At 57.4% G+C, this 27,871-nt stretch overlaps 2 protein-coding genes across 11 annotated transcripts in view; both read left to right on the top strand.

Annotated features, from left to right (window-relative positions):
• The window catches only part of SCLY (selenocysteine lyase), a 29,355-nt gene extending 9,867 nt beyond the window's left edge, over nt 1-19,488 (top strand). For 8 of the 10 annotated variants that reach the window (XM_033859452.2, XM_033859453.2, XM_033859455.2 and 5 more), the window contains 9 exons: nt 3,595-3,775; nt 6,975-7,102; nt 7,283-7,447; nt 8,462-8,568; nt 12,413-12,449; nt 15,156-15,239; nt 15,872-15,971; nt 17,457-17,532; nt 18,408-19,488. In XM_033859452.2, coding sequence (XP_033715343.1) covers nt 3,595-3,775; nt 6,975-7,102; nt 7,283-7,447; nt 8,462-8,568; nt 12,413-12,449; nt 15,156-15,239; nt 15,872-15,971; nt 17,457-17,532; nt 18,408-18,561 — 1,032 coding nt within the window. In that variant the 3' untranslated portion in view covers nt 18,562-19,488. Of the gene's footprint in view, nt 1-3,594; nt 3,776-6,974; nt 7,103-7,282; nt 7,448-8,461; nt 8,569-12,412; nt 12,450-15,155; nt 15,240-15,871; nt 15,972-16,595; nt 16,872-17,456; nt 17,533-18,407 lie in introns of those variants that run through there. The other 2 variants (XM_073807035.1, XM_073807037.1) reach the window with 2 other exon arrangements.
• A 139-nt stretch (nt 19,489-19,627) lies between these two features.
• ESPNL (espin like) overlaps nt 19,628-27,871 on the top strand; it is a 29,379-nt gene continuing 21,135 nt past the window's right edge. The window contains exons 1-4 of the mRNA XM_073807038.1: nt 19,628-20,773; nt 22,004-22,194; nt 23,838-24,024; nt 26,875-27,057. Coding sequence (XP_073663139.1) covers nt 20,480-20,773; nt 22,004-22,194; nt 23,838-24,024; nt 26,875-27,057 — 855 coding nt within the window. The 5' untranslated portion in view covers nt 19,628-20,479. The remainder of the gene's footprint in view (nt 20,774-22,003; nt 22,195-23,837; nt 24,025-26,874; nt 27,058-27,871) is intronic.

Genomic DNA, 27,871 nt, shown 5'->3' with positions numbered 1-27,871 from the left:
TGAACTTATTTACAAAACAAATAGACTCACAGACACAGCAAACAAACTAAGGGTTATCAAAGGGGAAACAGGGGAGAGATAAATTAGGAATTTGGGATTAACAGATACACACTGCTTTATATAAAATAGACAACCAACAAGGACCTACTGTATAGCACAGGGAACTATGTTCAGTGTCTGGTAATAATCTGTAATGGAAGAGAATCTGAAAAAGAACATATATATCATGGAATCACTTTGCTGTGCACCTGAAACTAACACAACATTGTAAATCAACTCTACTTCAGTTTAAAAAAAAAAAAAAGAGTTTGAGGTTTGACCCGATTTCAAAGGTACTTATTTTTAAATGGATAGAAGATACTCCGTGACCATGTGATGAAGTCAAGGTCTCTACTCAGTAATTCTCACCATCTCATTTTCTTATTGGAGAAGAAGGTCATCCACAGGTGATGTGACTGTCCACATAAAAAACCAGGAGAATCTGCAGCTAGATTATTAGAGTCAGTAAGTAAATGCAGCAAAGTTATTAATAAAAAAATCAATTGTATTTTTATGTACCAGCAACAAACAGGTATTTACCAGAGCACCAAAAAATATCAAATTCTTAGGAAATAAATCTAGTAAAAAAGCTTTTGTAAGACACCCGCACACACACGTTGGGAAAGGAATAGAAACATTACCGAGAGCCTTCGAAGAAGTTCTAAATAAATGCAGCGTATACCGTGTTCACAGATGGGAAGACTCAGTGTGATAAATACGTCAGCTCTTTCCAGATTGATCTGTAGATTCAAAGCAACTTCAGTCAAGATTCTGACTCTTTTCTGATGGAATTCGCAAACTAATTTATATGGAAATACACAATGCCAAGAATAGCCAAATCTTCAAGATTAAGAACACCGTGAATTGTTCTACTAATTAAGGCGGACGGTCTTAGGGCAGGAGAGACACGAGGCCCGAAACAGGGCCATACCTGGATGGGTCCTTGTCACGTGACAAGGCCTGGCCTTTGTGATGTTGGAGAGATGGATTTCTTAGATAAAATACAGAAAACTTTAATCATAAAAGAAAAGGTCGATAAATTCTACCACCACCACCACCACTAAACAATTTGTAGTTCATCAGAAAACCCTGAAGGAAATCAGAAGACCAGCCTGACAGTGGGTGAAGATGGTAGAAAAATGGGCGAGAAAAGTGAATATGCACTTCACAGAGAAACCCATGTGGTTTCTACGTGGGAGAAGGTACTCAGCCTCATGAAGTGATCAGAATACAAGGGTAAACAACAACATGGGTTGCCTCTGCCCACCCATCAGGATGGTAACAATTAAGAAGTCCAACGACAAGAAGTGTTGACAAAGGATGCACAGCAGCGAGCACGCACGGTGCTGGCAGGAGTGTAGGCTGGAAACCGTTCTGGAAGGTGGGTGGGCATCACCTCGTGAAGTCGAGGCCACGCCACCCCATCAGCCAGCAGCTCCTCTCAGGTACGTACCATAGAAGAAGGGGGCACGTGGGCAGCAGGGGCAGGCAGGAGAGACTGGCGACAACGCAGATGTCCCTGCAAATAGCATGGACCGATATTCACACCTCTGATGCAGTCCCGGGTGGAAGGGTACCACACAGTCCCCTGCAGCAGCAGCGCGGAGGGATCGTGAGTGTGGAGCGGCGGGCGTCAGCCAGCGGCTATGCTGAGCCGGGCCCGGGCCGAGCCAAGCTGGCCAGAGGGGATGGGAGCTGCCGCCAGGCCCCTGGGCACCGACCACCCCCCAGGACCAGACTCCTGGTGCCCCGCAAGGGGCCGCCCCTGCTGCCCTGTGGGCCGTCCTGGTCTTGCCTGGGGCCAGGTGCTGAGGGGCCTGGGGGCACGTGGTACGTTTTTAGTTGCGACTGACCGGTTCCGACAGAGGCTGCTGTGCTCCCAGTGCCACCTGGGCGCTCAGCGTGGAGTCCTGTGCCCTTTGGTACCTGCAGGTGGAGGCGGCCCATGGGAGGGGCCCAGGCACCTTCGTCGCGTTCACGGTGGGTTGGCTCAGCTTTGACCTGAGGTGTGCGGCCCCCGAAGGCCCTCCTTTCCGGACCAGGAGTCGCTGTGTTTTCTGCGAGGGGGTGACCTGGGGCTTTAAAGGGCCATCCACCTTCAGAGGGACACATCCAGCCTTCCATCCTGGCCGTCTCCTCCCCTTCATCTGGTTTGCTGCGTCTCAGACCTGGGTGAGCCCTGCCGTCGGCCGCCTGGTCCTCCATCAGGGCCACCTGTTGGGCTCTCAGTGCCTTTCAAGTCCTCTGAGCACCGGCTGACCGCGTGTGGGTTCCTCAGCACCCGACAAGCAGCAGCTACCGCCTTCCCGCTGGGCGGCGCCTTCAGACACACGAATAGGTGGGATCTTCAGTTGAGAAAAAATTAATTCAGTCCAATTCCATTCATTTGCAGGTCAAAAAGAGGCAAAATTAGCAAAATCACTTAGGGATCCTTACCTAGGGAGGAAAAGCATAAAGAAAAGCAAGGAAATGATTACCATGCGAATCAGCGTGGAGGTAGCTGGCATGGGGGTGGGGCAGTGATTGAGGGCGTGTGTGAGGTGTTCCCTGGTGTGGGTCCTGTTTTCGTCTTGACCCAGGTCACGGTTACTCAGGCCTTCACTGACATACTTTCTCATGAAACTTACATTTCTGTTTCATACACTTTCCTGTGTGTATGTTGTATTTAGCAGTAAGAGAAAAGGTCCTTAAAAACAAAAATCTCCCACCTATCCCCTCAGTTACCCACTTCCTCTCCCTACAGGAGACCAGTAGTAGTTTCTGTCGAGTCCTGCAGAGATAGCCTTTGCCTTAAAAACAGATTAAGTGTGTAGATTTATATATTCTTTTCTCCTTCCCTTTCTACCTCTTCAAGGGTTTGGGGGATGTATAAGCAAATGTGTATGTTTCTCGCCCTTTTTATACAAGTGGTGTGATACTGCATATAATGTTTTCATTCAACAAGTGCCTTGAGATCTCTGGCATCAGCCCTTAGGGCGTTCCCCCTATGCTTCTACCTCTGCTCAGTGTCCACCGAACAAGTCCCTATGGATAGACGTTGAAGGGTTTCCTAAGGTTTTGCTGTTACGTCATTGTACACTTAACCGGTAGCCGTTTACATGCGTCATTTTGCTTCTGTGCAGGTGTAGCTGTAGGGTCAAGTCCAAGAACTAGACTTCCTGGGTCAGAGGGCCTGTTTGATAGATATGCCAGATGGCCCTTAACAGAGGTCGTGCCAGCTCACGTTCCCACCAGCGATGGGTGCCTGGGCAAAATATTCTTTCTTGACAGATTTAGGAAATTTTTTAAATGCATAATGTTGCTTAACAAAAAGCCTGCATAATCCACCGGAAACGAATTCTGACATTTTTGAAAGTTGAAAACCCCCAAATCTTTGTAGTTCGGCCTTTGAGAAGGTACAGCTCAGGAGCTGGTTTTCTTTGAGACCGTTTTTCTATTTGGTTGTTTTCTTTTTAAATGTTAGCTACAAAGGAAACTACAAATGAGAGAGATTGTTACTCTGAGTCTCCCCTTAGCATAGTTTTCGTAAATGATTTTTCTGCTCTGTCTCTGCAGTCAAATAATTTAGTAATCCATTCTGTGGTGAAACATTTCCACAAAATCCATGCCGCAGTGGGGGACACGGCCGAGCGTCCCAGCCCAGTGGAGGGGGCCCTGCCTCACATCATCACCTGCACCGTGGAACACGACTCCATCCGCCTGCCCCTGGAGCACCTGGTGGAAGAACAAGTGGCGGGTGAGTGGGCAGCTGGCTGAGGTGCGGCGACCCGGGGGCCCTCTGGCGCTTGGGCTGCCTGGCTGTGCCCAGGGGCGAAGGTTACGAGGCCTGTCCTTCCAGATTTTCTCTGAGGGAGAAATCAATCACCAGTGCGTGGAACTGGTCGTTCATCACCGCATGAGACGTCAGACTCTTGTACATGATACATCCGTGCACATCTAATAGCATGCCTATAGATGCTAGCCCGTGCTTCCCGTTGTTCGATTTTAATGATTGAATCTTGGCTTGCACTCCCTCTGGTAGAAAGAAAGTGGACCCAGTAGACATCGAGTTCTGGTGGTAAAAACAAGAATAAGTGCACCCCTGCTGGGAGCCTGTTATCTCAGCAGAGAGAAGGTGAGGGCCTCCCGGGGTGGGGGGAGCAGAGGTGGGGGGGTGCTGGGGCCCCATCGGGAGATGCACCTGGCCAGGCAGGTTGAGGGGCAGGTGGAGCCTCTGCCCAGCAGTGGCAGTGGCCCTGGCTACTTCTGGTCCTTTCACATGTCCTGTGATGTGACATCTCAAGACACAGGGTATAGATACTAGCTTTTGGAAACGTAAGAGACATTTTTCCCAAGACAGCCAGGGTTGACCTCTCCTTGGAATAAGACTGGTTTTCTACGAAGCATTTGCCTTCTTACCTTATCTGCCTGGAAACCTGAAGGGGAGGCAGACGAGAGTGTACTTATCTTAAAGGTAAAGGATGGCTTCCCTGGTGGCGCAGTGGTTGGGAGTCCGCCTGCCGATGCAGGGGACACGGGTTCGTGCCCCGGGTCCGGGAAGATCCCACATGCCACAGAGTGGCTGGGCCCGTGAGCCATGGCCGCTGAGCCTGCGCGTCCGGAGCCTGTGCTCTGCAACGGGAGAGGCCGCAACAGTGAGAGGCCCACGTACCGCAAAAAAAAAAAAAAAAAAAGATAAAGGGGTGTGCCAGAACTGCTCGGTTTGACTGTGAGCCTTGTTACCACTTTTCCCCTTTGACCACTGGAAAGGTTTTTCTCTTTATGCACCACTCTAACTAAAAAACAGTCAGGTCCAACTTTCTTGTTTAAACTGTCCTTCCTTTTAATCCCTGGTGCCTTTTTTTCTGTGTCTCAGGTACAGGGAAGGGCAACTTAATACATTGTTATTGGTTGCTGTTACATTTTGCCTCTTGTTTAAAATTGTACACGTTTTTACAAAGAATAGACGCGCACCTAAAGATCACAGAAGGGCTTCGAGCATTGCTGTAAAGTGGAGGCTCTTCCCCGCCGCCCCCAGTCCGGCTCCTCAGAGGCAGCCGCCCCTCAAGTCTGCCTTCAGGTTTTCTCGTGGTTGTGGCATTATCACTTTAATTACTTCCACGTTAATACTTAATAACTTACACACATAATCTCCATTTCTTAGTTTATTAACTCAAGCATCTATTTGTTGACTCCCTGGTATAAAACGGGGACTTGACCTCAACTGTCTCACACCCCTCCACCTCCACACTGTCCAATTGTTGCTGTTGTTGTTTTTTACTATATATGTCAGCTTTATGGAGACGGAACTCACGTATGATACTCTTCACCCGTTTGAAGTGTACGATTCAGTAGTTTTTAGTGAATTCACGGAGTTGTGCAACCATCCCCACAGTCGATTATAGAGCATGTCCTGACCCTCAGAAGAACCTCTCATCTGTTAACTGTAACTGTTTCCCTCAACCCTGGGCAACCACTAATACATTCTGTCCCTGGAGATTCCCCCATTCTGGACTTGCATATGAATGGAGTCACATGACATGTGGTCTTTCGTAGTTGGCTTCTCTCACTTGGCGCCATGTCTCGGGGCTCATCCGCGTTGTGGCCTGTGTCAGTATTCCATTCCTTTTTATGGGTGAACAATATTCACATTTTATCCATTCGTCAGTTGATGAACATTTGATGGACATTTGATGCTGTGAATAATGCCATTGTGAGCATTTGTGTAGAAGTCTTTGTGTGGACGAATGTTTTTGTTTCTCTTGAGTATATACCCAGGAGTGGAGTTGCTGTGTCATGTGGTAACTCTGTTTCACCTTTCGCAGTATCTTGGTGTTTAACCCTAACCTCTGTATCCCGCAGTAGCTGCACCGTTTTCCATTCCCACCAGCAGTGCCTAGGGCTCCAGTTTCTCCATGTGTCCTCGCCAACGTGTGTTAGTGTCTGTGTTTTCCGTAACAGCCGTCCTAGCGGGTGTGAAGTGAGAGCTCATGGGGGTTTTGATCTGCGTCTCCCTGAGGGCTGATGATGTTGAGCAGGTGCTCATAGACTTAATAAAAAGACAGAAGTCCTGGCCGGAGCTGCCTTTCCTTTGCTCCCGTTTGAGTCCCGTAGTGGATGCACCAGCTCCGCCCTTCTCTTGCTGCCCCGCACCGCCCGCCCACCCCGGAGCCCGCCTGCTGTCGAGGCCAGCGCTGCTGCCACCCACTTGCTGGGTATGAGGCGGGGGTCCTCGTCCGTCGGAACCTGGTCCCCTGCCTGCCTCGGCAGTCGGCCCCCACCCTGCTCTCCACAAGTGCACCCTGAACGTGGGTGGCCTCTGGATCCTTTCCTACTTTCTGTGGAGTCAGTTCTCGCCTATCAGTGTCCTGGGTGGGTTCTCCCTGATGCTGTTAGTCTAATGACATCATCTTTCTGTATTCTGGGCATTGCTCAAAATTCCTTGTCCACAGGTGGTCGCCCTTATTGAGAAATATATCCGTTCTCTCGTTTCCATGGGACCTTGAGGGGAAAGTGGGTGTGTTTGTCTTCACCATTTTGAACCCAAAACCTCGATTTGGTCACGTCTCGTTGTTTTCCATCTGCAGTAGTAGGATTCTGGGTGCCTAGAGCAGTGCCTGGCACACGGTAGGTGCTTAACAAAGGCTGGGTCAGTGCCGAGTGAGGGAAGGTTAAGTACTTAGCGCCTCAAGATGCTCCCATGGACTGAGGGTGTCTCAGCTGCTTGCGGGTCCCTTAGAGGCGGAACAGGGTGTCCCCAGACAGCCCCCCAACTGAAGCTCATTGACGAAGCCTTCAAGCCAGTGGTCTGTGGGCGGGGCGATAAAGGGGCTCATATTCCTTCTTCATAGTTTTCTGAACCTTTATGATAAATTGCTTTTTTCACTGTGTCTAAGTAAACGTTCCAGAAAGGATACTTTGTGGGTTTGACCTCATGCTTGTGTCTTATTCCTCAGAGGTCACCTTTGTCCCCGTGTCCAAGGTGAATGGGCAGGTGGAGGCTGAGGACATCCTGGCGGCCGTCCGCCCGGCCACGTGCCTCGTGACCATCATGCTGGCCAATAACGAGACAGGCGTCATCATGGTGAGTCGCGGCCCCTCTTAGGAAGATGGAGCGCGGACCCCGGCTTCCCAGCCCCGCCTCTTCTTTCCCCTGCTCTTCAATCCGGGAACCTTTCGGTGCATCCTCATTAACAACTCCTCATTTCCCTCATTCCGTCTTCATCAAATCAACACACTCAGCCGTGCGTTTCTCCCTCTCCAGCCGGTGCCTGAGATCAGCCGGCGAGTCCGAGCCCTGAACCAGCAGCGGGCGGCGGGCGGGCTGCCGGGGGTGCTCGTGCACACGGACGCCGCCCAGGCCTTGGGGAAGCGGCGCGTGGACGTGCGGGACCTGGGCGTGGACTTCCTGACCGTCGTGGGCCACAAGGTGCGTCCGTCTGCCTTCCTGCCCTCCTGCCAGGGAGACACCTCGATGCCCGGGAGGCTCACCTGCGAGCAGAGCCCGCGGCCCCGCTCATCCTCCGTCACCGGTGCACCCGGCGCACATGCCGAGCGAGGCCCTGGGTCATGGTGATGGGCAGACCGCGGCCCCGCCCTCGGCAGCTCGGAGGAGAGCCCGGCAGAGCTAGGATGCCGAGGGCTGAGTGCCCACCGGGAATGCTGGGCAGGGCAGCTCATAGGGGGTAGGAGGGGAGGCCAGGCAAGGCCTTCGGGGGAGGGGGGAATGGGAGGGGGAGAGGCGGGGTCGGGGGAAGGATGGGGGGAGTGGAGGTCACAGGTGGGTTTAGCCTGGGAGTGAGTGAGCTCTGCAGCACGGAGAGTGTGTGCAGACCCCTCCTCAGCCCACTCACCGCCGCACCCAGGGACGGAAGATGCAGGGTTCAAGAACGATGGCTTCTCTAACTTGACTTAAACTGTGTTTCTGAGTGTGAGGTTGTGGTTTTCACAGCCCTCATCTCTAGGGTGTGCTGGGGAAATAGTTAACAGTGAAGACCCTTCTGAAGCTTTTGCTCATCTTTCCAGCAGCTGACTAGAAGCTGGATTATTTTTAGTAATTTCCCCTCAGCTGGTTCCCAAGGGAGTGAGGTGCTGGCCTGACATGGGGGCCCTTGAGATTTCTAGCTAATGTGGATTTGAGAGCATGGAGTCATCCGCAGGACAGCCCTTGGCCATCTCTCTCTCCAGCCCCTCTCCTTCACAGAGTCTCCCACGCACCGTGCAGGTGCTCTGCTGCCCCCGAGCTGGGGGCCAGAGTCCAGCACCTGCCCCCACCCAAAGGCTTCTGTGACCCCCGCGTGTCTGCAGTGGGGATGGGTGGCCACCTGCGGGACCAGAGGAGGCGGGCCTGACGTCATAGAGTATCTCTGTGGGCCTCTCAATACATATATGGAAAAGGTCCCCAGAAGGTTCTTGTTGAATAAATGACTGACTTTTCTTTCAGTTCTATGGCCCCAGGATTGGAGCACTTTATGTCCGAGGGCTTGGTGAACTCACCCCTCTGTACCCTATGCTGTTTGGAGGTGGACAAGAACGGAATTTCAGGCCAGGGTAAGGTAGAAGTTTAACGAGGTGTCTGGGCCGCTGGCAGTGTTGTCTGTATGTAGGGCAGTGGCTCTCCCGTCTCTTGGAAGCACGGTGATAGCACAGCGCTCTCATCTCCACTGAGTCAGACGTGGCTCCACTGGCTGGTTCTACACGTGGGGCTCACAGATCTGCAGTCTCGTTGGGGATGATTCAAAGCAGATGAAGGAAGTCTCTTTCAGCTGCTTCAAAGCATCCAGTTCCTTTTGTTATTTTGGCCCAGCCACCAAAGAGGTGCCGCCGGAGCCCCCCGGCTGAGATGTGCTGCCCTTCTCTTGACTGTGGGGTGAGCACCTGGTTTCCTCTCTGAAAGCGCCTGTGTCCCCATGACCTGCAGGGGTGTTTTAACCAGGGAATGAGGTGGCACCAGCACCACACGTGTTGTCAGAAACTTGATAACAAGAGGAAGAAACAGACAACATGTGGTGAGTTCCCTAGGGTTTCTCTTGCTTCCTTTATTCCAGAATTAGAGCAGAAGAAGCCCGCAACTCAGAAACACCAATAAGGGCTGATGAAAAATGCCCAAGAAAGCCCTCTCTCTCCAGCCAGTGGACCAGGGAAAGGAGAGCCTAGCAACACAGAGAACTTTTAGACAATACCTGCTTTTCTCCAGCCCGTCACCATGGTAAACTGCTGCTACCCCCACCTGTGCCACAAAGGAGTGTAGGGAGCCCAGACTTCACCCACACAGGCTGTGACAAGAGCCCCACGCCCCGCCTGTGTCAGACAGGGCCTAGTGAAGAGCCAGGACTTTTGCCCCACCACAGTCATGCACCCCACCAAGGTGTCAGTGGAGACCACGTGGGCACCCTGGGCTTCCACCCATACCCATCACTAACAAGGTGCGTTCTCCTCTTGGATGTTGACACGGACCGAGGAGGGAACCTGGACGTCTGCCCCTGCTTGGCAGTAGTCAGTTGGCACACTCCTCCTGCCAGAGGAAGGTCAAAAAAAAGACAGCTAATACGGAAGGGTTAAGAAGCATCCAGATTCATAACGACATAGGGCTGTCCAGGTTTCAACTGAAAATCGCTCATCATCCTGAGAACCAGAAAGATCTTAAATCAAAGAAAAAAGACGATCAAGAGATGCCAACACTGAGATGACAAAGATGTTAGAATTATCTGATAAGAGATTTTAAGGCAAACACAATAAAAATGCTTTAATGAGCAATTATGAACACCCTCGAAACAGAAGAAATAGAAAGTGTCAGCAAAGAAGAAGATGTAGAGAAGAACTAAACAGAAATTTTAGAACTAAAAACTACAACAGCCAAAGTAAAAAGCTCAGTGGACAGGCTCACCAGCAGAATGGGGCAACAGAGGAAAGAGTGAACTGAAAGAGCAATAGAAGTAACCAATATAAAAAACAGACAGGAAGTAGACTGGAAGAAGATTGAACAGAGCCTCCGGGGACCTGTGGGACTATAGCAAAAGATCTAACATTCATTTCGTTGAGGTCCTGGAGGGACAGGAGAAAGAGGGTGGGATGAAAAAGAACTTGAAGAAATAATGGCTGAAAACTTCCCAAATTTGGCAAGAGACATAAACCCACAGATTCAAGAAGCTGAACAAAACCCAAACAGGATAAACCAAAAGAAATCTACCCTAAGACATAAATAGTAAACTTCCATAAAAGAAGGACAAAGAAAACTCTTGAAAGCAGCCAGAGGAAAGAATAAATAACACCTTATCTATAGGAAAAAAATAATTTGAATGACAGTAGATTACTCTTCTGAAGCCATGGAGGCCAGAGAAAGTATGCAAAAATTTTCAAGTGCTCAAAGAAAAGAACTGTCAAACCAAATTAAAAACACAGCAGAAATATCCTTCAGGAACGAAGAGGAAATCAAGACATTCTCAGATGAAAGAGAAAACTAACAGAATTTGTCACCAGAAAACCTACGCTAAAAATGACTAAAGAAGTTCTTTACACAGAAAGGAAACAGTAAAAGAAGGAACCTTGGAACATCAGAGAGAAAGAGCATGGTAAACAAAAATATGGGTAAATAGGGGGCTTCCCTGGTGGCGCAGTGGTTGAGAGTCCACCTGCCGATGCAGGGGACGCGGGTTCGTGCCCTGGTCCGGGAAGATCCCATATGCCGCGGAGCGGCTGGGCCCGTGAGCCATGGCCGTTGAGCCTGCGCGTCCGGAGCCTGTACTCCACAACGGGAGAGACCACAACAGTGAGAGGCCTGCGTACCAAAAAAAAAAAAAAAAAAAAAAAAGAACGGTAAATAAAATAGACTTTCCTTCTCTTCAGTTTTCTAAATTATGTTTGATGGCCTAAGCAAAAATCATAGCACTGTCTGATGTGTTTCAAAATGTATGTGGAAGAAATATTTAAGATAATTATATTATGAATGGGGGAGGGTAAAGGGATGTAAAAGGAGGTAAGGTTCCTGTTCTTCACTTGAACTTCTGAAAACTGTTTAAGTAACCCACAGAAAGGTAGGAAAAAGAAAACAGAGAAAAAATAAAATGGAAGACTTAAGCCCGAACATCAACAATTACATTAAATGTAAATGGTATAAATATACCAATTAAAAGGCAGAAATTGGCAGAATAAAAATTTAAAAAACTGATCCAACTATATGCAGTCTATAAGAAACTTGCTTCAAATATAGCAAGAGGCAAGTTAAAAGTAAAGGTTGGAAAAAAGTGTATCACACTAACATTAATCTAAGGAAAGTAGGAATGGCTATATAACATGAGATAAAGGAGACTCCAGAGCAAAGAAAATAGAAAATTACCGGGGATGGGGGAGGCAGGGGGAATTATATAATGATAAAAGAATCAGTCCACCAAGAAGACATAGCAATCCTAATGTGGATGCACTAAACAGTAGAGCTGAAAAGTATGTGAGGAATAAAAAATCCAAACTAAACTGAAAGGAAAAATAGACAGATCCACAATTATAGATGGAGGTTTCAACACCCTTCCCTCAACAATGGATAGAACAACTAGACAAAAATTGGCTAAGGTTAGAAGAACGCAATAACACCCATCAACCAACAGGATCTAATCAACCTGTTTGGAACACTCCACCCAACAACAGCAAAATACACATTCTTTTTTTTTTTTTTTTTTTTTTTTTTTTGGCGGTACGTGGGCCTCTCACTGTTGTGGCCTCTCCCGTTGCGGAGCACAGGCTCCAGACGCGCAGGCTCAGCGGCCATGGCTCACGGGCCCAGCTGCTCAGCGGCATGTGGGATCCTCCCAGACCAGGGCATGAACCCGTGTCCCCTGCATCGGCAGGCAGACTCTCAACCACTGCGCCACCAGGGAAACCCGAAGAGTAGTTTTTCAGTTTGTTACATCAGTGTATGGGAACCGCTGGTCTTCGGGGGTGTTCCTGTCCCCTCCTGCACAGCCCCCCTGAACACACACACTACGCCCCAAGTATGTAGTAACAAAAGATTCATCCCATATTACAGTTGAGAGGCTTCAGCTGAAACGTCAGCTGAAGGGAACGGAGTGGGGAGTGAGTTCCTCAGACCCTCACCTTGTTTGGCAGGGAGACCAAAGAGGGGGGCTCTGGGGCCTGCAGTCGGAGGAGGGCTTTCTCCTGGGTAGGAGGCGGGTCCAGGTAGAATTGTCACTTGGACGCCCACTGTTGTTGCCCACAGTGGGCCACGCCTACTGTCCCTGGGCGATGACGAGGGTTTGGGGGCTGGCAGCTGCCCTTGTTTAGGAAAGATGTTGGTGTGACTTTATTTGAACACCTGACTTTCAGATAGACAGGATTCCTTCCAGGGATGTCTGTTAATTGCTTTGCATGGAAATAGGATTGAATCCTTTGTCTCTTACAGGACAGAGAACACCCCGATGATTGCCGGCCTTGGGAAGGTAAGCCTTGGTGACCTCGGACAGCCGAAGCCGTGTGTTGTCCATCGATGTCTTCCTCCTGTGTTTCCACCTCACTCTCACACCACTGCCACACTCACCACACTTCTGACACCAGATGTGCGGGGTTGGGGGTCCCCACCCAGCAATTCTGTGGCACCAGCTGAGTTTCCTACAATTCAATTCTGACACTGTCTACCCAGAGTTACTGTCAGAGCCCACAGGCTAAGGGCTCAGTTGTGGGCACCCACAACTTCAGATGCCAACTGCCACCCGCACTTCTGACCAACCAGCTGTGAATCAGAGGTTCCCATGGCCCCTCCTTGAGTTCAGTGTATTTTCTAGAACAGCTCACAGAACGCAGAGAAACTAGAGTACTGGTTTATTATGAAAGGATATGATAAAGGGTACAGGTGAACCTCCAGAAGGAAGAGAAGTGTAGGGCAGGGGATGTGGGAAGGGGCTTCCACGCCCTCTCCAGGCACCAGCCTCCTAGCACCTCTGTGATCAGCAACCTGGAAGCTCTCTGAACCCACACTGTTGAGGTTTCTATGGAGGCTTTGATCAGTCATCAACTCCGTTTCCAGCCCCTTTCCCATCTCTACAAAAATTCTAGGCTTCTAATCAGGACTCGGTGACCAGCCCCTATCCAGGAGCCCACCCGGGGTCACCTCATTAGGGCAAAAGACACTGTCACCCAGGAAGTTCCAAGGGATTTAGGAGCTTGGCAGCAGGAAGCAGAGCCCAAGCCAGAATATTAGAATAAAGGCTGCTCCTCCTGCTTAGGAAATCCCAAGGGTCTCAGGAGCTCCGTGCCCGGTCCAGGGCGGAGGCCAGAGCACATATTTTCTACGATCTCACATCAGTTTCCCAGCAGCTTTAATAGGTCTCCTGGCTTTAGGAGAGATCACGTTCACGATCCCAAGAAGCAGACCAACATAAGAGGAACCTTGAATGGTATTTATCAACCTGGAGATGTGCTGTTTAAGAAATGTGGAGTGGGTTTCATACGCTTAGCATTTAAAAGGGAAGCATCTTTTCTCAAGTCTCTTCTAATATTAAAAGCAATGACGTCATCACCACAGGTTTGCTCCTCCCCTGGGTCCAGTTACCCCCCGCCCCCCGAGACGGTGACAGAGGGGCAGCTTCTTCAAGATCTTCCTGATGAGGATTAGATGGCGGCGCAGCAGCGGCAGGCCCCTCCGCTCCCTTCTGCAGCCGTGACCCTTTCCTCGCTCCTGGCTTGCACCTGTGCCCGGGCCCTCTGACCCTGCTGTCACTGGAGGGGTGGCACACCATTGTCGCCCCCTCCCCTTGCTCAGCCTGGCCCTCCTCGGTGTGGTCTGGCTCGGGACACGCCCCCCCTCTCCCCGGGAGGTGTGTCCTGGCCCCCCTGGGGCGAGTCAAGGTCTCTATGCTGCCTTCCACCCCTTCCCCGTGTGCCGACTGAAGAAAGGCGCCCCCCTGCGGCCACCCCCTGCCCTGCACCCTCACAGTCTTCTGCCAGGGTGTTCCTCCCCCAGCCTTTAAAACCGGCCTCCCATGGTCCTCACTGCTCCAGCTTCTTCCCGGGTCCTCCGCCCCACAGAGCAGCCCGCACGCATTCTCACCCCCTACCCTTCTCCTGACACCTGCTCTGCTCCCCAGAAGCTGGTCGAGGAGGTCCCCATTTCGCCCCGTGACCTCCTGCAGCTGTGGGACCGCTTCTCCCCCCAGAGGTTCCTTCTCTGCCTCTTCACCCATCAGCATCCTGGGTGCCTCCTCTCTCTCTCGCTGTGCTCACCCTGTCCCGTGGCTCTGATGCCAGCCTGTGCTCCGGTCTTGGACTTGACGTCTCAGGGCAGGTCCTGACCTGCTGGGAGGTCCACGTCCCACCTGCTTCCTCAACGTGTCCTCTGAGCCCACGATGTGTCCTGCTCTCTCTCCTGCATCGTTGGCGTCTCTCCCCGTGGTGCCTCCTGCCACCCAGGCTCTCAGCTGAGAAATCTAGGAGGTGCCCTTGATCTGCCCTGTCCCGTCCCCCGCACCTGATGCAGCAGCTGGGCTTGTCTGTTCAGTCTCCACGAGAGGTCCAGGACCTGCCTCTTGTACCGACTCTAGGCCGGATCATCCCCGTCTTGTGTGTGGACGCCACATCCACTCTCCACGTAGCATCCAGTTCTAACACACAAATCAGAGCAGCCCACCCCTTCCTCAAAATCCACGTGCATCTGCCTTGTGTTTAGGCTCAGATCCCGCCTGTCCTGGGGCCTCTGGGGCGCTGTCCCCCTCGCTCACTCTGTTCCAGGAGCGCTCGCCTTTCCCCCTGCAGGGCCTTTGCCTGGAATGCCCTTCCCCGCTGCCCCGAGTTCCCGTCACGGCGCCCACCCGTCGGTCTACCGTGGTCACCTCTTCCCTGGTGTGTCTGTCCCTGGGATGGATGTGCCTTCAGGACTGGGATTGCCTTTGGTCACCGGCTAGGGACCCTGCAGCGCCTGGGGTATCCGGAAGCCTGAAAAAGTAAATTCCTGTTAACCAGTGAAGGGTACTCGGCACTTATCCCGGCCCCGGTCACACGGTGGGCGCGTACTGTGTATCTGTGAGGTTCCAGAGAGTGAGCAGTTTGAGGCCGTGTCGCCGGTCTGCCTTCGGGGAGAATCACCTCTGCTGCTTAAAGCTGTCTTGCTCCCCTTGTTTCACCGTAACTGAGGGGCCCTCCTGTGTCCCTAGGCGGCTGAGCTGGTGGCAGAGAAGTGCGAGGCCTATGAAGCCCACATGCAGGCTGTGCGCGACTACCTGGAGGAGAGGCTGGCGGTGAGCGCCCGCGGCCCGGGGCTCTGGGGACGGTGAGCGCCCGCGGCCCGGAGCTCTGGGGACAGTGAGCGCCCGTGGCCTGGAGCTCTGGGGACAGTGAGCGCCCGCGGCCCGAGGCTCTGGGGACGGTGAGCGCCCGCGGCCCGGGGCTCTGGGGACAGTGAGCGCCCGCGGCCCGGGGCTCTGGGGACGGCGGGGCCGAGACCCCCAAGGCGGGCTCCAGACCAGGCGACTTTCTCAGACACGTGACAGAAATACCAGAGACGGAGTATCTCAGGGTTGTGTGAAGACGATCCAAATGTATTCAGCAGTTTCTTCTCCCAGTTAACTTTGCTCTCCATAGTCAGTCTCCCTGACTATTATCAGTAGATGCTTATCAGTAAGATAATCATTCTGTGTGTTGAGGGTAAGGTTTTTTTTTTTCCTGCCACACCCGTGTGGCTTCCGAGATCTTAGTTCCACAACGAGGGATTGGACCCAGACCCTCAGCAGTGAGAGTGCAGAGCCCTAACCACCGGACCGCCAGGGAATTCCCAAGAGTGAGGTTTTGTTTTCCAGAAAGTCTGAAGTTCAAGCAGTTGGGGGGAGGGGGCTTCGAAGATGTTACTGCACATATTCTGTTCATTTTCCAGGCTGAGTTTGGTGAGCGAGTCCATCTGAACAGCCAGTTTCCAGGCACTGAGCGACTCCCCAACACCTGTAACTTCTCCATCCAGGGACCCCGGCTGCAAGGTGACGACTGCCCCCAGCTCTCCCTGGCTGGGGGCTGGGCTGGGCTGGGCACAGCTTGAGCTGTGGGGAGGCGTGGGCACTGGCCGAGGGCAGGGTCACCCCACCAGGCACTGTCCTGTGGTGGTGGGGCTCTGGGCACAGCTGCTGACCTGCTCCAGGTGCTAAGGCTCTCTCTGGACACAGCACAGCGGCGCTCAGCTCTCACAGGGTCCTAGCCCCGCCCCAAAGATGTGAGGGATGGAGATAAAGTGAACTGAATTTTAGGCTAGTTGGTCCATCTTTGTCTGCAATTTTTACAAAACATTTTATGAGGGTCAGGAAAGTAGAGGCAACCAAGTGAAAACTGGCCCAGAGTCAGGCTGAATTGCAGATCTGTGGGCTTCATTAGTTCCCGCGATCTCTGCCTCCCCGCTGGAAAAGTTAGGGTTCGGGTTAGGACTAGGCTTGGGGTTAGCGTTAGGATTAGCCTTAGGGCGACTCGTATCCCAGACGCTTAGGACTTGGCTGCCCGGAGTCCCTGAGGCTTGAGTCCTGGGTGTAGAGCATCCTGTTTGTCTGGGAGGAGATTACGGTGGCCCCGAGAGCACGGGAGAGCCAACCTGAAGGGCAGTTTTCACCTCTTAGAAGAAGAGGTCGTTGCCTCGTGGTCACTCTGAGAAACGGGGCAGCGTGTTTGGACCACGAAGAAACCCTGGGGCGGCCGTCACCGGGTCTGGAGTGCATCCTCGTTGGGAAGGAAGCACACGGCTAACTCTCCAGGCCTCCCCGCTGTGGGAAGGGCAGTTCCTCCCTCTAGTGTCTTCCCCGCCTTCTTCTGGGGGCAGACTGTATATTCTGTGAGGACCTGTGTGAATTTAAATGAGACAGGCTGTTCGTTTTAATTAAATCGCAGTCATCGGTGTTGGGGTTTTTTTGTTTGTTTGTTTATGTTTTGGGTTTCTTTTGGCTGCGCCACGTGGCTTGTGGGATTTTTAGTTCCCCGACCAGGGATCGAACCCGGGTCCTTGGCAGTAAGAGGGCAGAGTCGTACCCACTGGAGCGCCAGGGAATTCCCATCATTGTATTTTTTTAAATCTCTGTGCCTGTGAAGGAAGAGGGAAGTGCCTTCTAGCTTAACACAGACAAGCTCCCAGTGTCTCTCCCTTTAGAAAACGGAGACGTCAAGTTAGACATTATTACCAGGACAGCACGTTACTCGGTAAGGCAGCTCGTCAGGATTCTGCGAGTCCTGCCAGGCAGCTGGTGGTACCACATTCTCAAGGCCAGTCTTATGAGGCCGAAGAGTGTCTGCTTTTCTGCAGCCAAGGGGCAGAGGAAGCGCTTCCTCTGGGACCTGCTGTGGTTTCTCTCACCTGCCGTCAGAGGGACCTGTGCCCTGGGATTCCATCAGGTGGTACGAGGGAGGGAGCGTCCAAACTTGCAGCAGGGAAGAGAGGCAGCCCCCGCCTGGACTCCACCTCAGGGGCCCTGTGCTCTGTCTCCTAGGCCACTTGGTGCTGGCCCAGTGCAGGACGCTGCTGGCCAGCCTGGGGGCTGCGTGCCACTCGGACCATGGAGACCGGTGAGTGCTCTCCACGTACTTGGCCGCGGCATCCAGGGCGCATCGGGGCTCTAGGTTTGGGCAGCTCTGCAACCTAGCAGGGGCGTGGACAGTGACCAGACGGCGCAGGCCCTCGGGAGGAGCGAGTGGGAGCTGCAGCCGTCAGGGGCCTCGGGCTGGACCCGGAGACGGGCAGCAGGGCTCCGCGTGAGGTGGGGAGCGGGGAGGAGGGGCGGGCTGGTGCAGCAGGGCCGGGCTGCGGGCGCCCACTTCAGCCTCGAGAAAACCGGGAGCTGTGACCAGATTTGGGTTCAGATCACGCCCCCTGCCAGGAGCGGGCGGAAGCGGGAGGGGAGGGTGGAGCCTCGGGCCTGGGCATCGGGAGCAGCCCTGCTGGAGGAAGAGAAGGGGGTTCGGTTTCTTGGGGGGCCCTGCAGGCGGGAGTAGAGCTGGATGCGGCCACCTGGGCTCTGGAGAGAGCGGAGCTGTGGTCGTGATGAGCAACAGGCCTCTGTTCGAGGCCAGGGCACCGGGACCAAACTCAGCACTGACTTGGGCGGGCCGCAGCCTCCAGGGTCTGCAGGAGACCGTCCCTCTGCCTCGCGTGTGGCTCAGCGTCCCTTCCAGGAACCGAGCCCGCTAGCTCCTTGGAGATGGGAGTTGCCACAGTACCCTGGGCTCCGGCTCTCGGGTGCAGGGGCCAACAGCCGCCTCTGTGCTCCCGGGGTCGGGGTCTGTGCCAGGGCAGGCCCGGCTGGAGAGCAGGGAGGCTTTGAGCCGGCCCTTGGTGACGGTGGGCCAAAGAGTGTGCGTGGCCAGTGGGGAGCTGGCCAAGGACACGCGGCAGCCCGGGAGAGCCCGTGTCCTGACGGCTGGCCCATCTCCCCGCCCCACAGGCCATCCCCGGTGCTGCTGAGCTGCGGCGTCCCCTTGGACCTGGCCAGGAACGCCATCCGGCTCAGCGTGGGCCGCGGCACCACCCGGGCCGAAGTGGACCTCGTCGTGCAGGACCTGAAGCAGGCGGTGGCCCGGCTGGAGGGCCAGGCCTAGTGCCCAGGGCGGTGCCAGAAGGAGTCTTCCTCTTGTCCCAGAGCGTGTGGGCTCCGGGCTCCCTCCCGTCCCTTGGTCAGTGAGGGAGCGGGTCTGCTGGGCCCACAGACGCCACCGGTGCTGAGGGGCCCAGGACAAGATGCCCTCGTGGGACTGTCCCTGTCACTGCTGCCCAGTGGCACCAGTTGGATTAGAAACTCTTCAGCCGCGTCCACCCTCCCCTCTGGGAAGTGGGGCGGGCTTGTTGTAAGCACGCCCTTCCTGGAAGGTGGCATTTTTATCCGAAAGGTAAAATCCTAGTATTTATAATTGATTGTCAGCTGCTCTCATGGAAATAGGAGACCTGGTTTTTGGCTGCTGTCCTGGCCTCTGTGCACCTGTTGGCTGAGAGGTCAGTCCCTCCTCACCCTCATGGCCCTTCTCAAGCCCTTTCAGAGGGTGGGGGCCCCTGTGGTCAGGCCCCTCCCCGCTGGGCGTCCCCCCGCTTCCGGGCCCGCCCATCCTCCTGATCACTTGCTGGTCACTCGGGCCACCGACCACTGGGCGCCCTCTCTCCCAGTCCGCAGGCCCCTCCCGTCCCTTCCATTCGATCATTTGCTCAGGGTTTCAGCTCAGCCGTCAGAGTCACGGGCGGCAGCGCCTGCGTGATGCTGGCTCATTCCCAAGGCGGAAAATCATTCATCCCTCGCTCAGCTCCCATCTCAGTTGTATTTGCGGGAGGATTCTTTGATCTTCACAGTGGCATTGTGGTGTCTGATTCACATCAAATGTCGTGTCTATGGAGACATTTACATAGGAGTGGGTTTTTTTAATTGAATAACACTTGTAATGTGCGGTTGAAAGGTGCAAGGAACTTCGTGATGGCTCTGAGGAAACAACCGTCAGAAATTAGATGAACTAATAAAAGCTTCCAGTGCTTATTTTGGACATTTTGTGGTTCTTCTAGTGGGTGCTTCTCTTGGGGGCACAGTGTGTCTGTGCCGGCAGTGGGGTGGGGTCAGACCCACTGCTCATGCATAATCACGCCTTAGCTTCAGGAACTCGGCTTGCGACTGTGTCTCTGGGAGCTCTAGAAAGTAGGTCCCTAACATGCAGCATCCTGCTTCCGCCAGGCAGAGGCTGTGGTGTCCCGACTCCCCCCAGCAAAGAACTATGGGTGTCCAGCCCCACGGAAGAGGACAGTCTGGAAAAAGATGCTTGGCAGCTCTGGAAAATGCACTCGGGACCTTTAGCTGCAGCACCAGAGACTCTCGGTCAGGGCCCTGTGCCCGTCACCGGCCCTGGGGAGCAGCTGCTGTCCAGAGGTTCACGGAGCCTCCAAGGCCAGCTGAGGCCAGGATCCAGCATAGATTTCCCAGGGGCCAGGAAGGCCCCCAGCTCCCGGTGGGTGACAACATGTCCCAAACACTTAAGGTCCCCAGAAAGGGCTCCACTTGGATGGGTCCGCCCTCCTGTGAGAAGGGTCTCTCAGGTGGCCTCCCATGGCCCAGCACAGCCCTCAGGGCGGCTGCCCCCAGCCTGGGGGAAGCGGACACTCGGGAGCCTACAGCTTTCTGGAAAGGACACTGCCACTGTGAACACCTGCTCGACGCGGGAAGTCCATCCCAGCCCTCGCTCCACGGGAGGAGGAGGCGTGGGCCAGCACAGGGCAGTGCCCCCCGGGCCAGCGCCCACACCCAACCCAAACCCAGTGTGGGCCCTTCCCCCGCGCCCTCTGTCCACCGCAGCTCCGGGCGCCGCGGGACCGGCTGGGGCTGGGCTGCGGAGGCCCGGTCCCCAAGGCCTGTCCCCCCACCCCCCTGCCGCCTCCCATCTGCCCTCTGCGCCGCTTATCAGGTAACCGGAGCCGGGAGCTGCGTCCACGCCTGAAACAGGAAGCCCGGGCCTGTGCGCTAGTCGAGGAGAGCCGGCCGGGTGGATGGAGGAGCAGCGGGCGCTCGCGGCCGCCAAGGATGGGGACCTGGCCACCCTGGAGCGGCTGCTGGAGGCGGGTGCCCTGGGCCCGGGGGTCACCGACGCCCTGGGGGCTGGCCTGGTGCACCACGCCACCCGGGCCGGCCACCTGGCCTGCGTCAAGTTCCTGGTTCAGCGGGCCCAGCTACCCGGCAACCAGCGGGCCCATAACGGGGCCACACCGGTGCATGACGCCGCCGCCACCGGTAGCCTGGCCGAAATGTGCTGGCTGGTGCGCGAAGGGGGCTGCGGTCTGCAGGTGAGCCGAGCGGGCACGGTGGCCGCGGGGGGACCCGTGTCCATGGGGATGGAGGGAGGCGTGAGCCAAGAGCCGGATCCGGAGCCCTCGGCCTCCCCTGGGCACCTCGGCCCTGGGCTGTTCCTCTCGGGGAGTCACCACGCGGGCCCCACGGCACAGTCAATGGCGTCTGTCTCTGCCCAACATCCCTCCGCCCCCAAAGTGGGCACCTCCTAAACCCCCTCGCGTCCCCCAGCGCCCAGCACTGGGTGGCCATCCTTGTTCTTCCTCCCCACGTCTCACCCAGGGGCGCCTGGCCTTGCCAGTGGCGATCTCACGGAGCCCTTATCAGGCCTGATCCGTGGGCCTGTTTCCGAAGGGTCTAGAAAAGGGTCCTTACGAAGAGAAGCAAGGTGGGCACTCGGGCTCGGGAGCTGTGGACGCCCGGGGGCCCCGGTGGGTGACAGCACAGGCGCAGCTGTGGGGGGCAGTGGGACGAGAACCTTGATGTGAAGAGAAGAGTCTCAGGGCCCGCCTCTCCCTTCTCCTGCCGGCCCGGTGGTTGCTCCGTGTCGCGGTGAAGGACCACGGGAGGTCGGTGAGCCAGCTCTGACGGTGTAAGGACGTCCTCCCAGAGGCCGGAGTCGGGGGGTGGGCATCATCGTGACCCGCTCGGTCCGCGACGGGGAGGACTCGGCGGTCACAGCCTGAGCGTCCCAACAGCCTCCAGGCCGCCGTCCTCATCCTCAGCGGCTCTTCGCACAACCCCGGGGGCGGGAGCGGGGCCACCTCTGTGCCTGGGAGAACGCCCAGGTCTGCCAGAGGCCCACGGTGGATAGGGTCCCCGGCAAGAGGACTCGGGGGCCGGCGGGTGGGCGCTCAGTGGGGGTGGGGCAGAGGCCCAGAGACGCCGCAGCCCTGGACACGGGGCAGGCCACCGGCCGGCGCGGGCGCAGCTGGGCGAGCGGAAGCCGCTCTGACTGCGAGCAGAGAAGGGGAGGGAGCTCGGATGCACTTGGACCCAGAAGGCCTGGACTTGATCCTGGCCCTGCCGCCGACCTCTCAGTCCCAGAGACCTCCCTCCGCACGCCCCGCGATGGAGCACGCCGGACGGAGGGGCGGGGCGGAAGCTCTCCGCCGGGGTCCCGGGCGCTGTGGTGCCGGGCGGCTGGCCCTGGCCGCACTGGTGCTGCCGGGCAGGGCTGGGTCCGGGCCCGCCGCCCGCTCACCACCCCGCCCGTGCCTCCGTAGGACCGAGACTCCTCGGGCGTCTCCCCGCTGCACCTGGCCGCCCGCTTCGGACACCCGGTGCTGGTGGAGTGGCTGCTGCGAGAGGGCCACGCAGCCACGCTGGAGACGCTGGAGGGGGCCTTGCCGCTGCACCACGCCGCCGTCAGCGGGGACCTGACCTGCCTGAAGCTCCTGACGGCCGCCCACGGCAGGTGAGGAGCCGCAGCGCCGCCTGTTGGGCAGTCCGGGGGGTGCAGGTGCTGGGGAGGCCGCACCGAGGCGGCGGCGGAGGAGGGGCTGCCGCCTTGGAGGCGGGCCTTGGGGGAGGGGAGTGTGGAGGGACAAGTCTGTGGCCAAGGCGCGGGCGGAGAGCGCTCGGGGTGAGGCTCGGAGCGTGGAGGGGGCAGTGAGAACGGCGAGGAAGCTGCTACAGCAGTCAGAGCAGGAGGCGCTCTATATGCTCAGGCAGCTCCCGGCCCTGCCTGGGGGCGTCTCAGGGCCCGGCTTCCCCTGGCTGGGAAGGTGGCCCCCTCAAGCCACCCGAAGGGAGCAGAGGCTGTGCAGTGGACTTGGGGGCCCCTTCAGGTCGGCCTGAATTCTCCCTCCACACTGTCCGGTTCCTGACACTGTGAACCCCTGTCCCACCGCCTGGAGTTGGTGGATGGCGAGGCGGGGGCAGCGGGCAGCGGGACTCCCCTTCCCCATCGTGGGCACCGCTGTGGCCCTTGCGCCCCACAAAAGATACCCTGGGCACACAACGGGCCATCTAGGGTGCCGTGCACGTGGCCTGCCCCCCACCGTCTGTTCTCAGGGCTACTGCCCTGGCTGGGGGTGGGACTCCATGTCCGCCCCACACCTGACCTGGCCTTTGTCCCCCAAACCCGCCTGCCTCTGTAACCACACGCCTTCTCCTCTGCGGGACCTCTTGTTGGCCGGCTGGCTGTCCTGGCCACCCCACTTTTGCTCCTGGACGAGGCCTGACAGCTCAGCTGTGGAACAGTGGTCCTGTCCCTGGGCCTTCCCATCCCGACCCCTCGGCAAAGGCCTTCGGGACTCGCCTCTGCGGATCTTCCCCAGAGCGTCCACACCAGCTGCCCCGGGCCCGGCCGGCCACAGAGTGTCTCTCAGACCGGCAGTTTTAGAAGCAGCTTCTGTCATTTGAAAAGTGGAAGATTTCACATTAAAGCACACACAAGCACACGGGAAGGTCCCCCGCCCCAGGGCCCACATTCCCACCGGCACCGAACACAGGACCTAGAGGTGAAGTCTTTGTCAACAGGGCGTGGGTCCGGTTTGGGGAGGGGCTGCCCTGGGTACCAAGAACTCTCCTGGGCCTGCAGCACCATAGAGGCAAAGCCGGATGCAGGAAATCTGACGACCCTGCCCCAGTCCATCCACATGGGGGCCTGGAATTCGGATGCCAGGGCTGGGCACCACAGAAGGGCTACTGCCCTGCTCACTGGCCCCTTGTACAGAGCAGGCCCCCAGCTCTGGAGGTTCCCTGACCCGTCCACTGCGGGCCCTGCTGGGCTAGTCACCCCCTAAGAAGCGCCCTCTGCCGGCCAACCCCTGGCGGCGCGCACATCTTGATGGGGAGGGGGGTGGGGGAAGGGAAGCTGGATTCCGGCGGCCCGTGCCCACCTCACCCCCGCCCCGACCCCATGCCCTTGCGCCGTGCGCAACCTGTGCAACGCTACAGGTGGCCGGCTGGGCCCCTCACCTCAGCCGGGAAGCGGGGTGGCCGCAACAGCTCAGCCAGGTGCCGGGACGCCCCTCCCCGTTCTGGGCCCTTGGCTGGAGCGGCTCCCCGCGACCCCCGGGCCGAGCGCCCTCTGAACCCCTCCCTCCCCCATAGCGGCGTGAACCGGCGGACGCGCAGCGGCGCCTCCCCGCTCTACCTGGCCTGCCAGGAGGGCCACCTGCACCTGGCCCAGTTCCTGGTGAAGGACTGCGGCGCCGACGTACACCTGCGCGCCCTCGACGGCATGAGCGCCCTGCACGCCGCCGCTGCCCGCGGCCACTACTCGCTCGTCGTCTGGCTGGTAAGGGGCCGCCGGGGGCGCGGGCAGGGGAGGGCCGGGAAAGCTGGCAACTCGCTTGCAGAACCGCCTTCGAGCGAGTGGCTCCCGGCTGGGGTGGGCGCGGCACACCCAAACTGGGTCTCAGTTTGCCCGCAGGAAGTCCGAGGACCCACACGGTGGTTGGGGGAGCAGATGGGCCGGCCCATGGCTCAGAGCACCCACATGCCAGGCCCAGTCTCGGCCCCGCGGTGCAGCCCGGAGCCCCCAGCTTTGACTGGAGGTGGCTGCGGACTGAAAGTCAGCCCCTGCAGGACGGTGGGCGTGTGCAGGGCCCCCTGGGGGCTCTCCTGTCCCTCCCCCAAGAGTCCTCAGCGTCGGTGGCACCCAGCTGCTCTGTCTCTGGCACAGGCAGTGCCTGGCCCTGGCCATTTGGAGCCCAGGGCCAGACCCCTCCCCTCTTGCCCGCTGGACCTGTGGAAGGGTCACCCAGACCTCTTTCCAGAAGGAACACAGAGTGACCCAGCTTGGGGAGGATGCCTTCCGCCAACACTTCTTCCAGGGCTGAGGACTTCCTGGCTCCGCCACCAAAACCCTGGCCTGGGAGCTCTGAGGGTCCATCACAGAGACCCGGCCAAGTCTCAGAGTGGAGAGGTCTCTCTGGGGAGGGGCAGAACTGAGGCTGGGCAGGAGGTGGCTGGGCAGGGGGTGGTTCCTGGAGGAGCGGGGGCCCAGCTCAGTCACAGTTGGGAGAGCCCGTGGGGTGGCGTGAGGCGGAAAGGCAGACCAAGGCCCCGGGAGGACCTGGGCTCTTTCCTGGGGCACTGGGGAGCCGCTGAAGGGCTGCGAGCTGGGAGCGCCAGGGTCTGCTGGCATCTCTGAAGGTCACGCAGGTCACTGGTGGAGAAGGGAGAGCCCTTCCTCACTCAAAACCTTCCTCCCTTCGCATGGGGCCTGCTTTTCCAGCCCTCCCTCCAGCAGGCCGGCCTCCCTGCCCCAGGGCCTTTGCACGTGCTGCACCTTCTGCCTGGTGACAGCTCCCCAGGTGTGCCTCCCCCCGCACTGCATCCCCTGTCCGCCTGTGTAGGATGGCAGCCACCTGGCCCAGCTCCCCGTCCTGCTCTGCTGCTGTCTGTCCTGCACCAACACTGATAAACGTTGTGTTTGCCTTCATCTTGGTGGTTGTCTGTTCCCACCCCAGGCTGTAAGTTCCAGCCGCTCCAGGAAGCAGTGGCGCAGCCCTGCTGCTGCATTCCCTGTGCCTGGCACATAGTAAGGGCTCCAGAGATGTTTGATGAGTGAGTGAAGGAGGGAAGGAATCTGGCCTCCAGCCACTCACCTTGGCCTCAGAGGCCGCCAGCAGTTGCCTCCAGCCTCCCTTCACTGCTGGATCTCCCAGGCTGGCCTCAGCCCCTCAGGCAGCCGCACGTTCGTACAGGCCGCGTCCCCTCCCAGGCCCCCTTGCTGCAGCCCCTCCTACACGGCCAGCTACTCTCACAGGAGAAAGCTCTGCGGCTCCTGCTGCACTAACTTTCCCGTCTTCGGCCCCGCCCGGGCCGCTGGGTGGAGTTGTCCTTATGTCCCCTCACTGTAGTTCAGATCTTGGCCTCCCAGAAATGTGCCTGTCCCCAGACCTGGACTCCTCGCCCTGCGGGAGCCTGAGTCCTGGTCATCTCTGGCCGCAGGGCCACCATCGCAGCAGGTGCTCAGCACACGGTGTGGGAGTGAGCCAGTGGGCTGTGCAGGGCGAGGAGAAGCAGCTCGGAGCAGCGGGGGTGCCCAGGAGCAGGGGGAGGGTGGGCAGGAGGGAAGAATGTCCACCGAGCCCCATGGAGCCCCACAGGGGCTCATCCCGCGAGAAACAGCTGGGGCCACGGGGTCCCAGGGCCAGAAAGGCTTTTCCAGATGTGACTCCCCAGCCCCGCCTCCTGCAGGGTGGACCGAGAGGGGAGGGGGCGGCGTCCAGCCTGGCTCACCCACCCAGCGCTGGGCGCCCCCTCCCTTCGGGGAGCTGGCCGAGGGGAGGGTCTCTGTTCCCGGCTCACTGGCCTTTTTCTAACAGACACATTTGGCTGCAGTGACCAGTGCACTGAGCCACTGAAAGGTTGTCCCTCCCACGTAGAGGCCGCTGACACTGGGTCACATCTCTGCTGTTCTCCCAGCCTCTCCCTCATGGTGAGAGTTGGCCGCATTCAAGGCAGGAAGAGGGAGAAAAGGGGGTGACGCCACATCCACCAGCCCCTTCTATCAGGAAGGCAGAAGAAGAGCCCCTGACGTCTCACTGTCACGTGGCTGCCCCGGTGCACGCAGTCCATTGCGTGCCCACGGGCCTGGCCGGGTGCCGTGGACCAGAGCCCACTGGTGCCCTCACAGAGGGGCAGCTGAGGGCCCGTGAGGAGGGCTGGCCGGAAGTCACTCATGTGGCTGCCAGCAGGACGGGGCCCAAGCCGCAGGGTGACCAGGCTTGGGTCCACCATGAGGAAGGCTGCTCAGGGCCCGCCTCCCAGCACCCCTGCATCTTTGTGCTGGAGACGTGATAGGGTACAAACAGGCCTGGTGCCAGGATGTCCTTTCTCTCCCTCCCTCCCTCCCTTCATCAGCAAACATCTGCTTACTGTCCCTTAGGTGCCGCCCAAAGGCATTTCTTTATTTGATGTGTGAAACCAGCCCCTGGGGGTGTTCAGCTTACGGTCAGGGCTGGGGCAGATTTGGGGACCGTGGAGTCTCCCAGCAAAATCACCGAGCTCACTTCCTCCCATGCTGCCCGGGACGCGCCAAGAGGAGGCAGCTCTGTCCCAGGGCTTCCTGCCCCGAGGTAGGAGTGGTCACCCCCGTCCAGCCTCAGCTGGCCCATCCCCCCTCCTCGTCCCTCAGGTCACCTTCACGGACATCGGCCTGACGGCGCGGGATAACGAGGGGGCCACCGTCCTCCACTTTGCCGCTCGAGGCGGCCACACGCCCATTCTAGACCGGCTCCTGCTGATGGGCGCCCCCGTCATGAGAGACTCCTGGGGTGGGACCCCTCTCCATGACGCAGCGGAGAGCGGGCAAATGGAGGTGAGGCAGGGGCCGGGGGAGGGTGCGTGGTGGGGCTGGGGGGCCTCCGAGAGCCAGCAGTCCTGGAAGGCTTCCTATGAATAAGTCATTTTACCCTCACCACAGCCCTGTAGAATAGATGTGATTAGTCCCCTTTTACAGACAGGTAAACTGAGGCTCAGAGGGCCAGTCACTTGCCCAGGATCCAGGCTCTGACCCAGCGGGGAACAAAATCCGTGCGCTCGGCCCCTCCCTTAGCACAGAGTCTCTCCAGGTTCCCGCTCAGGGAGTGGTCTTCCTGCCGGTCCTCCCCGGAGGGCCTTTTAGCTGCTGGCCCCCGATGTGAGCAGCCTGGGAGCAGAGCCCTGGCGGGTTCGCTATGATCCAGATAGACCTTGGGGGCTCCTGTGGCCCAGTTCCCAGGAAACAGCATCCAGAAATCCAGAGTAGGCAGGGATGGTGTTCAAATATTTACGGTCCAACGCTGGGAATAGACCTGGCCATCAGCCACTAGCCCCGCACCGGCATCACCTGCCCACTGACCTCCTGTAAAGGCAGGGCTGCATCTGAGGGGAGCGCACAGGCTGACTCTTCCACTGCCCCACCCAGCAGGGCTCCGAAGTGAGTCAGCTCATCCCATGCCGGCTCCCAGGCTTTCCCGTGTCATTCCCACAGTGCCCGGGGATGCCTGCTGCATCTGCCGTCGGGAGCAACGTGCTCCTGGCCCAGGAAAGGCCAGTCTTTACTGAGGTGCAACCGGGTATCCCCTTTGGGCCTACATTCTGGACAGCTGTTTCCAGCTGGAACCCAAAGTGTCCCTGGGGCCCAGCCTGAG

Source organism: Tursiops truncatus, chromosome 7 (genome assembly GCF_011762595.2).
Source record: "Tursiops truncatus isolate mTurTru1 chromosome 7, mTurTru1.mat.Y, whole genome shotgun sequence".
Classification (NCBI taxonomy): domain Eukaryota; kingdom Metazoa; phylum Chordata; class Mammalia; order Artiodactyla; family Delphinidae; genus Tursiops; species Tursiops truncatus.
Note: the sequence above shows the minus strand (reverse complement) of the source record. Positions and strands in the feature narration are given on the sequence as shown.